Source organism: Ambystoma mexicanum, chromosome 13 (assembly GCF_040938575.1).
Source record: "Ambystoma mexicanum isolate Mex_15411 chromosome 13, UKY_AmexF1_1, whole genome shotgun sequence".
NCBI lineage: Eukaryota > Metazoa > Chordata > Amphibia > Caudata > Ambystomatidae > Ambystoma > Ambystoma mexicanum.
Window position 1 is genome coordinate 821,747,064 of NC_090938.1, and position 12,045 is coordinate 821,759,108.

General features: G+C 48.8%; 1 protein-coding gene across 3 annotated transcripts in view; it reads right to left on the bottom strand.

The window, feature by feature from the left end:
- Nucleotides 1-815: 815 nt before the first annotated feature.
- The window catches only part of GTF2H4 (general transcription factor IIH subunit 4), a 70,864-nt gene continuing 59,634 nt past the window's right edge, over nt 816-12,045 (bottom strand). For all 3 annotated transcript variants that reach the window (XM_069635311.1, XM_069635310.1, XM_069635312.1), the window contains exons 11-14: nt 7,693-7,823; nt 7,039-7,086; nt 2,312-2,390; nt 816-1,785 (exon numbers count right to left, since the gene is read on the bottom strand). In XM_069635311.1, coding sequence (XP_069491412.1) covers nt 1,613-1,785; nt 2,312-2,390; nt 7,039-7,086; nt 7,693-7,823 — 431 coding nt within the window. In that variant the 3' untranslated portion in view covers nt 816-1,612. The remainder of the gene's footprint in view (nt 1,786-2,311; nt 2,391-7,038; nt 7,087-7,692; nt 7,824-12,045) is intronic.

The window sequence follows — 12,045 nt, forward strand, 5'->3', positions numbered from 1 at the left end:
TTATTGCTGAGCCCTCAACTGTGGTCAGTTGCTCTGGGGTTAGATTGTCCACATTTTGGTGCAATTGCTCAATGTTGGTTGGCTATGTCTCAGGTCAGATTCAGCACAGGTCAGCACCTGCATGTTCACTGCCATCGCAGATCGCACAGAATCCCTCACACGGACCTGGTCGGCATAGCACAACAGTGCAAATCATCTCTGCCAATGGTTCTCACATTCATGGGGTTGTGGGGTGTCCTTCTCTCCTGTCTGCGGAGACTGGTCTTCCAAGCTGCCGGATGGCTTTGAAGCCATGGCAGTGGGGCACTGCGCAGATGCCACATAACATACTTATTTGCACTATGGACTCCATTCCACGTCTTTAGCCTTGAACCACTTGTAAGTTTAGCATCAATGGCCATACTCACTAAAATAAATATATATTTGGCCTAGGGTTGTCGACTTCACACAGTGGGTAGATTATGCAAATTAATAGGCCGCTTTTGGAATTGCGATCTAATCTTGAGAACCTCTCACATTTGAGGGTGCCAGGCTTTCATCACATGCAGGACTGTCACTCTTCTGTGGGTAGCTTCAGTGTGGTCCTTCCACTGCCACACCATACAATCAGTTGAGCTGCTTCACCGGGCCACAGTCCACATGCCTGAGCACTGGCCCACTATTCTGTTAGCCTTAGTGTTGCACCACTAGTCCTGGCCCAGTGTTTCTGAAGCCCTTGTTTTCATGATCTAGCTGTACACCCTGTTACTGGCTCAGCTGTGACAGTGGGCTTGACACTCTACTATGTCATCAGAATAGGTGGTTCAGCCCATGGCCACAGTCCATATATTTGCATTTATTAGAACATTTTGTTGAGTGTTACATCACAAGCAGCAGCTTCAGGGCCGATCATCTTCAGCCAAGAAGGTCAGTCAAGTCTTAAACAGTGAAAAGTCAATGTATATGTGTTTGATACAAGCAACAACTGTGGCAATAAAACTAGGCGAAATCACCAGTTTCTGCAATGCAAGTAGGAAGGGTGAATGCACCCAGTGTACCAAGGCAACCTCTGGCTCTTTTTTTAAAATCAGTCTCAGTCCAGCATCAATTATTGGTCCTGGCACATGTCTTCTGCCACTACTCCACTCCGGCATGATTCCTGCCCCTGGCACAGGTCTTCTGCCACCACTCCACTGTGGAGTTAAGTTACTTGAAGAGAGTCATGAAGCTCCGCCTACCCACTGTGTCACATCTCGCAGGTCACCCCATGCAGCAGAGTTCAAATGCTCCCACCTGCTCCAGACACAGAGGTTACAAATGACAGGCCTCTGTTTCCAGGAGGATAATCCCGTGCTCCAGCTTATGGCAGACCTACTGTCTCTGCAGAAGTGTGGAGCCGTCCCATGGAGCAGAGGTCAACAGCTCTTCTTTGCTCCTGCTCTGTAGCCATTGCTAACAAACATACAACAGCAGGCATCCCAGTAAAGATACTCCCAAGCCGTGAGCGTGGCTATGTCTGTGTAGGGAAGGAGGCATGCCTTTGTGGATATCAGATTTCTGCGATGCTCCCTCCTCTGTGGATGAGGCATTTCGGTTTTCTGTGCTCCATCCTTCTTTGCTCACAGGAGGAGCTTCAGGAGCTTTGCTTCTGCCTTTTCCAGAAACGCTTGACGTCCGAGTGGCCTCCAGGGGTCACCACCATTACCCGCCGGGCTGGGTTCTCGAAGACCAGCACCCCCAGGTCCCGGGCATAGTTGCGCAGGAGTTCGAAGTCCACTTGGGACAGGAACTGGTTGTACAGGACACCTGGATTGGGGGAACAATAGAGAGTGAGGACAGGAACGTTTCATGCAGTACAAACACACAAATAAGCCTCTGCCTGCCACAGACCACTGCCGACTAGCTACAGCAACAAGCGTTTGGACACCTGCTACTTTAGGTGCAAATCCAGAGGGTGAATGATTTAAGTGCCCTTACCCTTGTCCAAAGCAAGGGTTCAATCAACACAGAGTGTGGAGAGGATGTTCTGAACAAAACCTCTGTCTCAATAAAGCATTGCAGTTTCCTTTGGGACAGCAGAGAGTGCTTTTATTTTAAGAGATGCACACAATAGAGGGGGGGGTTATATAAGAAGCATAGAAGGGGCGCATGCGCTAAGAGAAACAGAATGAAGGGATAGAGTCTGAGAATGGAAACCAAGGGATGAGGAAACGATAGAGGCAAAAAAAGGACAAAAATGGCTGGAGCAGATGGTGCTCAAACTACATTTTCCAGCAGCCAAGGCACGTGTTCTCCTGCCCCCGGGTTAATGGCCCTCCAGATTCACACTTACCCTCAGAGAAGCGAAGGCGGTCCCTCTCCAGCTCCCAGAGCCGGATCTGGTCGGTGATTGTGGGTGGCAGCACCTGGGTCTGGGAAGAGAGAGGTAATTAGTGCAGCAGAGATTAGAATGCTTCCAAATCAGGCAAGGATGATAGGATAGGTAACTTAGAACGCGCTTAAAGGAATAGTGTGCTCAAAAATTTGATTGGGTCTTAAAAGATGGGCAAAAATAAAACACCTATATTAAACATCTTTTTAAAGAAAGTTCCTATGTAAATTTTGAACAAATGTTTAAACCCCTTTAATTTTAAGCACTAGGAGGCACCCATTTTGTGAAATGGATGAGCCTCCTGTGCTTGTGTTAATCTCTGCCCTCCCGGCAATAAAATAATGAAGCAAAAGCCACCTGCTGGTAGCTTTTATTACAGCAGCTTTTGCTTCATTAGTGCCGGACAACAGAGAAGTGCTTTTATAAATACGTTGCATTTATGATTGCCGTGGTTAGAAAACCACAGCACTTATAAATACAACTGCCTTGTATTTATGATTGTTGTGGCTTCCACTTTGAGTCTCCTGGGCTCCCCAGCCTACAAGCTGCAATGCATTGCTCAAATGCATTTCCTGCCAAAGCCTACAAGCTGCAATGCATACGCACGTGCATGTTCTGCTCAAGCCTACAAGATGCAATGCATGTCCTGCCCATGCCTACAAGCTGCAATGGATCCTCATATGCATGTCCTGCCCAAGCCTACACGCTGCTATGCATCCTCACATGCATGTCCTACCCAAGCCTACACGCTATGTATCCTCACAAGCATGTCCTGCCCACACCTACAAGCTGTAATGCATCCCTACAAGCATTTCCTGCCCAAGCCTACACACTGCTATGCATCCTCATATGCATGTCCTGCCCACGCCTACAAGCTGCAATGCATCCTCACATGCATGTCCTGCCCACGCCTACAAGCTGCAATGCATACGCACGTGCATGTTCTGCTCAAGCCTACAAGATGCAATGCATGTCCTGCCCATGCCTACAAGCTGCAATGCATCCTCACATGCATGTCCTGCCAAAGCCTACAAGCTGCAATGCATTGCTCAAATACATATCCTGCCAAAGCCTACAAGCTGCAATGCATTGCTCAAATGCATGTCCTGCCAAAGCCTACAAGTTGCAATGCATCCTCATATGCATGTCCTGCCCAAGCCTACACGCTGCTATGCATCCTCACATGCATATCCTGCCCAAGCCTACAAGCTGCAATGCATCCTCACAAGCATGTCCTGCCCAAGCGTACAAGCTGCAATGCATCCTCACAAGCATGTCCTGCCCACACCTACAAGCTGCGATGCATCCTTACAAGCATTTCCTGCCCAAGCCACCACACTGCTATGCATCCTCACATGCATGTCCTGCCCACGCCTACAAGCTGCAATGCATCCTCACATGCATGTCCTGCCCAAGCCTACACGCTATGCATCCTCACATGCATATCCTGCCCAAGCCGACAAGCTACAATGCACCCTCACATGCATGTCCTGTCCAAGCCTACACGCTATGCATCCTCACATGCATGTCCTGCCCAAGCCTACACGCTATGCATCCTCACATGCATATCCTGCCCAGGCCTACAAGCTACAATGCATCCTCACATGCATGTCCTGTCCAAGCCTACACACTATGCATCCTCACATGCATGTCCTGCCCAAGCCTACACGCTGCTATGCATCCTCACATGCATATCCTGCCCAAGCCTACACGCTATGCATCCTTACAAGCATTTCCTGCCCAAGCCAACACACTGCTATGCATCCTCACATGCATGTCCTGCCCACGCCTACAAGCTGCAATGCATCCTCACATGCATGTCCTGCCCAAGCCTACACGCTATGCATCCTCACATGCATATCCTGCCCAAGCCGACAAGCTACAATGCACCCTCACATGCATGTCCTGTCCAAGCCTACACGCTATGCATCCTCACATGCATGTCCTGCCCAAGCCTACACGCTATGCATCCTCACATGCATATCCTGCCCAAGCCTACAAGCTACAATGCATCCTCACATGCATGTCCTGTCCAAGCCTACACACTATGCATCCTCACATGCATGTCCTGCCCAAGCCTACACGCTGCAATGCATCCTCACATGCATGTCCTGCCCAAGCCTACACGCTATGCACCCTCACATGCATATCCTGCCCAAGCCTACAAGCTACAATGCATCCTCACATGCATGTCCTGCCCAAGCCTACAAGCTGCAATGCATCCTCACATGCATGTCCTGCCCAAGCCTACACGCTATGCATCCTCACATGCATATCCTGCCCAAGCCTACAAGCTACAATGCATCCTCACATGCATGTCCTGTCCAAGCCTACACGCTATGCATCCTCACATGCATGTCCTGCCCAAGCCTACACGCTGCAATGCATCCTCACATGCATGTCCTGCCCAAGCCTACACGCTATGCATCCTCACATGCATGTCCTGTCCAAGCCCACAAGCTGCAATGCATCCTCACATCCTCACATGCATGTCCTGCCCAAGCCTACACGCTATGCATCCTCACATGCATGTCCTGTCCAAGCCCACAAGCTGCAATGCATCCTCACATGCATGTCCTGCCCAAGCCTACACGCTATGCATCCTCACATGCATGTCCTGCCCAAGCCTACACGCTATGCATCCTCACAAGCATGTCCTGGTTAACTCTACAAGCTGCAATGTGATGCATGCATGTCCTGCCCATGCCTACAAGCTGCAATGGATCCTCATATGCATGTCCTGCCCAAGCCTACACGCTATACATCCTCACATGCATGTCCTGCCCAAGCCTACACGCTATGCATCCTCACATGCATGTCCTGCCCATGCCTACAAGCTGCAATGCATCCTCACATGCATTTCCTGCCCAAGCCTACACGCTATGCATCCTCATATGCATGTCCTGTCCACGCCTACACACTGCTATGCATCCTCACATGCATGTCCTGCCCAAGCCTACACGCTATGCATCCTCACATGCATGTCCTGCCAAAGTCAACAAGCTGCAATGCATGTCCTGCCCAAGCCTACACGCAATGCATCCTCACATGCATGTCCTGCCCAAGCCTACACGCTATGCATCCTCACATGCATGTCCTGCCCAAGCCTACAAGCTACAATGCATCCTCACATGCATGTCTTGCCCACGCCTACAAGCTACAATGCATCCTCACAAGCATGTCCTGGTTAACTCTACAAGCTGCAATGCATCCTCACATGCAAGTCCTTCCCTAAGATGCTGTAGTGTGGCTCTCTCCCTCATGCTCACTCGCTAAAAGGGGCCATGGCTCTTGCCAAAACAGGAAGTCTCCCCTCCCACGTCTGCCCAGTATGTCCACTAGCTAGTATCAGAGTATAGGAGGGTGATGGAAATAAGGGGGTTGGGGGAGGGGTTGGAAAAACCCTAAGACCACAAGGCAGCGTAGGTGGCGTTTGGGGTGCAAGTTCACTGCAGGCAAATTCCATGCGTCCCCCATATTCAGTGTCACCCCAAGTGACCTATTAGTTGCTCTGGTCCTCTATTTAACAGACCTCAATTTCATAATTAAAATTGTATTACTCTGCAATAATTACTTTAATGCCTTTCACTGTAACTGTGTTGCACCAATATGTTAACAAAAGACGAGTTTAGAGATTTGCATTTACCCGAAACGTGCGCATATTCTCAGCCAGTTGGTTTATTTTGGCTTTATAGCCTGCACCAAGGAAGCGTGCACCAAGGAGGCGTGCACCAGTAAGCCCTGACCAGCATGGTTCAGCACGGCCTTGAAAGGGAGCTCAAAAAATTTCCTAACCAATTGGGAAGCTTTTTTGGTTACGTTTCCAAGAAATGCTAAAGAATGTTTGCAGCTATGAATTCATTCAGATACAAAGTATCACGTTTGGAAGTAGCAGGTATGCCCAAATTAAAGTCTATTTATTCATGCAGCAGGTTTAAAGGTGCAGGTTAATGAGTAAATATGCTGTGAGCACACCGCCACTTTGACTTATTCTGGGATTCTATGGAATTGGCCCCTCAGTTCCTTGCTTCTGACCTTCAGAAGACACCTACCCCCACCCAATCTTCATCCGGCTCTCACCTATGGCGTGTCTGCTTCGGCTGGCGCATGCTGTGCCTACTGGAGTCCAGGAGGGATCTACCATGAATGATCAGCCTGGGATGAGTGTCTTGATATCAAGCCCTCTTCCCGCTCAGTCCCTGACCAGGTGGTGCACGGCCCAAAATCAGGTCTCAATGGGCACCAGCCCTGCTTTCACTGCCCAGTTAGTGAGTCTTAGACATTCGTCCTGGTGTTTACAGCAGTGCACCCCTCGGATGCATCAAGTAGCGACGTAAGCTCTGATTGGTTTACATCTCTTTTGTAATTCATCATAACAGATGGAAGAGCCTGCTGCTTGGCACCCCCTGCGGAACAGCACCCTAGGCAGCTGCTCACTTGCTTGGTTCTTTCACTTGCCCAGCACCTAAATGACTCAGGGCTGGAGGTAGTAATGCTGAATGGTGAGAAGCACCTTATCCCCAGAGAGGAGCTTCAGGGGAGGGTAAAATGACTGCATCACAGAGTTGTGCATTGTTGGATAGTGAGCATCACTATCCAATGTTCTGTTAAAGGCTGCCATCACCCCAGGGATGTGCAGTTCTGGTGGGTGAAATGACATGCATTCTGAAGGTTGTGCAGTGCCTTACCTGTTTCAGCATCCCAGGGTGGGCCCGAGTCCTGAGAAAGTGTATTATCTAAGGGTGGAGGGGGGGAAAAAAGGTTTTAGAAGGATAGTTGGTTATTATAAACCTCTTTCCTCATCATTACACTCCTTATGGGGCAGCTTTGTTACCTACCTTCTGAATTACCAAATATACCAACAGCCTCCATGGCTATATAGCATGTCCCATATCCCTGTGTCAAACAACACTACATCACCTCCAGTAACTTACCCAACATCCAATCCCCCTATGACTTCTTTCATAGCCTTTCGTGTTCTTCCGTTTCCCAAATCATCTCTCTCTTAATCTTCCCTCACAAATTCTTTTTTCCTTTCCTGTAGCTCTCATTCAGTTATCAGTTATTTCACCACATCTCAATTTTTCCCAGTGACTATAACTCTTCTCCACCCTCCTTGCATGTGCTTACCTAATCCTGTTACTTATGGTCTGGTGAGATTGCAACTCTGTTTCCTGCTCAGCAGTAATCCCTTTAGCGAAAGCCTCCAGAAAGTCGCTACCCTCCTTACCTGCTGAGCAGTAATCCCGTTGGCGAAGGCCTCCTGTATGTCGCTACCTTCCTTACCTGTTCAGCAGTAATCCTGTTAGCGAAGGCCTCCTGAACGTCGCTACCCTCCTTACCTGCTCAGCAGTAATCCCGTTGGCGATCGCCTGCTGGACGCTCTCCCTGGTCACTTGAGCCACCACAAGATTGGGGAAGCGATAGAGCATCTCAGAGAAGAGAGCCACCAGGGCGATCTGCAGCTCAGACTCTGCGAGAAGAACACACAAGACAGGAGTCAATGCCTTCCAGGGCAACAGGGGGTTGACATTAAGAGGAAGAACGAGAACACACAAGACAGGAGTCAATGCCTTCCAGGGCAACAGGGGGTTGACATTAAGAGGAAGAACAACAAAGGTGGTGAGCAATATACAGATCGAGTCCTCCAGGGAGCGAGGGCTCAAATGGCATGGTTATTTCATTCCTTTGGTATTTTCAGGGATGGGTGGGGCTACACAGGAACGCATAAACATCACTAATTCCGCTGTGTGATAATTAGCAGAATGGGGAGGGGCTCAGTCTGGAATGCAAGGCGCTGCCGAATGCAAATGCCCTCAGTTGTCCATTTCCTTACATGACTTGCAGCCAATACACCAGGCTCAGCTTTTAGTACAATTCACTCAAAAGTAAAACGAGATCCGGCAGCAGTTAGGATACCTGGTTCGGTCTCAAGAATGGGTATTGGGTATTTAAAGCAGGAAGCAATGTAGCAGTCAGAAAGTTCCATTCATGTGCAGCTATATGGATCATAACCACAAGTTATTTGTTAATTTAGTTTTTGTACCACCCTCAGTTATAAAATTGTTCTTTTATAATGCGCTTAATACCGGAGACCAGTTTCTAAGCACGAGACCCGGATTCGAACCTGTGTTGCTATGCGATGTCTTGCTTCCAAGAGAAACACGTTTCCCCTGAGCTATCCTCCCTGCCTTGAGGGTGTGATAACAACTAATCCTAATTGGGAAAGTCTAAAACACCCAACAAGAAAGGGAGGCGAAACATCTCGAAACTGGATAGCGCTGGCAGCGCAACAAGGCTCAAATCGGTCGACACAGAGGTACAATTAGTCCACACACAAATCTAGGAAATACACCACACTGAGATACTGAAGAGTCATACATACAACTAATCGGGTCAAATAAGTACTTTAGGGGATAATACACAGTATTAAAGAAATACCAAGTACATTTATAAAGCCAGCAATGCCTATATAAGGACTCTCCTAACCACAATGTCTATATGTGGGCCCTTTGCCAGGGGCCAGCACCCACACAAAAATAAAAAAGGGTGGGGAGAATCAGCATGCCATACAACCCAAAACGTAAGTAAGTACTGTGAGGAACTGGAGGGCGTCCTCACTTCATTCTCCTCAATATCCTCTGCTCAGGTGGCCAGGGAATGCCCATCGCTTTTGAATCCCGACCCTGGCGGTGGACCTTTGAGCGAGGATCACCTGGGTAGAGACCTGTTGATGAAAGGAGGCAGGGGAGGGAGAAGAGGCGTTTTCTTGGGTGAGACACAGTATTCCCCCCCCCCCCCCCCCCCCCGCCCCATTTCCATGAACCACCTTTCCTTCCTTCCTTCCTTCCTTCCTTCCTTCCTTCCTTCCTTCCTTCCTTCCTTCCTTCCTTCCTTCCAGGATGACCTTAGAACATGCCCTCCATATAGTAACACTAGAAAGGAGGGCAAATAGGAGGATGTCAGAGAGCAAGATATGGTATCTTTTTTATCTTGGGATAACCAACCTCATCTTCCCCCTGCCCTTATGGGCTGTTGCCAATCACTTCCTTTAATTTCCACTCTAGTACTGGGATGAGGAAGAGGCAACTATGAGCAGTACACACAAACATTTCACGACTCTGGTACTGAGACGAGGAAGAGACCTGACGACTGTTGCGAGGATCAGGCATGTCCAGAGAACACCAGTAACTATGGTGAAGCAAAGCAACCTAAGGACTCACACCTGCAACCTTAAGTGGTGGCAGGTGCAAAAAAAGGCAGAGCCGGCAATTAAGGAGGAGAGAAATCCGGTCAAGAAGGAGGCTGCTGTGGAGGGTCCTGCCTGGGGGCCTGGACGCTGGCGAACACAGGAGAGTCTGCGATGCCAAGGCCTGAGCAGGTCGTACAAGGGTCACAGCTGCTGGAGCCTCAGGTGGGACACAGAAGAGAACCCAGTGCTACTAACTACTGGTGGCGTTCGAAGCAACATGGCGAGAAAATTCCACAGTGCGAGCGCGGCTCGCAACGCTACAGGGACATTTATGCAGAGCAGAGGGCGAGAAACGAAGATGCCTGGAGGAGCCGCCAAGGACCCGTGAGTGTATCAAAGGGAACACTTGTACTGGGGCTATTACAGGGCAAATACAATTGCTGAATTAACAAAGTTGGATGTACCAGTGAACCCAACATGAGGGGTTGTGTTCAACAAGATGAGCAAGCTGAATTAAAAGAATGTGAACTGAGAATTATTGAATACCGAACTATAGAAAAGCTTTGATAAGCCTATGAATGGAATGCAAGCATGTGTGAAACACACATACTAAATACTGAGTGACAAAGAATGAATCATATGAAATAATAGTGAAAAGCAAGTAATGGACATCATTGAAGAGTGTGAAAGTAATGTGGTGAAGGGAAGGGAAGGGAGCACCACGGAGTGAACTGTAAGAAAAAGCACATTATATCAAGAGAGTGGCAAGGAGAAACCAAAGGGAATGTGCATCAAAACACTGGGGCAGACACAGAAAAACCTGTGTGGGCAAAAAAGCCTACGGTTATTGGTTGCGTGACCTGTAATGGGCGGACTGTGTGGTCCAACAACTGCGCCTAGATCGAGGATACCCGGTCTGCAAAAGTCACAAACAATACAGATAACAAATCGTTGCATATGAAAGATTGCTGAAGTGGAGACAGAAGAGAGCAATCTGTGTGAACGATCAAGGAATCCGAGAGTACCCCAGAGTCGCTTTCATGATATTGCCAGTGTACGGTCACAGTGCCGTTGGATGTAATGGCAAAGGTTAAAGGCCCATCCGCACTGAAGGAGGCAAGTGCAGATCTACCCCACAGTTGTGGAGGCTGCAACACTCAACCCCAGAGAGGGCCATCTGAGACAAAAAAGGAAGAGTTCCAGAGGTCAGAAGATAAACCGCCACAAGAAGGTCTGAAGATGGACTGAACAGGAGGACCCCCACCCCCTGAATCCCCCTCCCTCTCCCACTCCCCTACAGCAAATCTTTGGAGAATCGCGGTTCGGGATCGCCTCCTAGGAATCAGTATTACAGACAAGGGCAACACTGAGGGGAGAATATCTTGACTAATCCCCCAACCTAGCACCCCGAGGTAGGTACTCGCATCAGCAGTTTTAGCAGAATTGACTCCAGGGACTCAAAACCACCAGGTAAATAGACTTCTCTTCTCCACAGGAGCCGTTTGCAGAATTCCCATTTCTAGGATTTTAACCCTAAGCAAACAAGGCTCCCAACAACCCAAGAAAGAAACAAGAACTCCTCCAAAATCTCTACCTTCAAACCAGGAGTCAAAGATCTGTCAAGGTAGATACCAAGGACAACAGTTAACCCGAACAAACAGCTCCTAGCAGCAGAGTGTACAACAAAAGGCACCAACTGGGCATCAAATGGTCCCAGGACAGAGACAACAGCTGGTGGCACCCTTGGACGCCCCAAACTGATGATCCAGTGCAGTGATGAACTCACAATACCTCTCTGGACGCCTGCATCAACCCACAGCCAAGCGGATGCAGTGGCAAAAATGGCAAAGGAAACTGGCCCAAAGTGGAGGGCTCGACCCAGCAGATGTGGGTAGTGACATGAATGCTCAAAGAAATCCAGACTGGATTTATGGCAGCAAAGAAAACCCAAACCGAGTAAGGCTAAGCCACTGCACTTAAAAAGCATTGCCAAAACAGAGGGAAACCTCCTTCAGCAGGTCAGCAAACCTGCCACTTTCAAGTTCCAGCCACAAAGCAGAGAGAGAGTTAGGGGCAAGTCAGAACCCAAAAACTCCTGTGAAAGGGGCTTAGCCACAGGAGAGCCAGCCAATCAGTAAAAGGAGCCATGGGTCAGATAACCCAAGATACGGGTTGGTCACTGGGACTGCCACTCAGCCAAAGCCACTCTCACAGGAAGTGAGAGCGCCAGTCCAGGGACCTGTACTAGCCTAAACCAGTTAGGGCCAGTATGGAGGCTGTCATGATGGGTTCACAAAGACCCACGAGGTCAGAGCTGTCATTTGGAGCATAACTGGTGGTCACTCCGACAAAAGGAGCCTCTTGTAAAACAAAAATGGCTGGGAGCTAGGTTTTAAAAAAAATTAATTTAAAAAAACCACCACAAAAACAACAAAAAAAAAAAAACACAGCCACCACCAACTGATCCCTAAAGCCAAATTATAACATCAATCTAGGCGCGAAG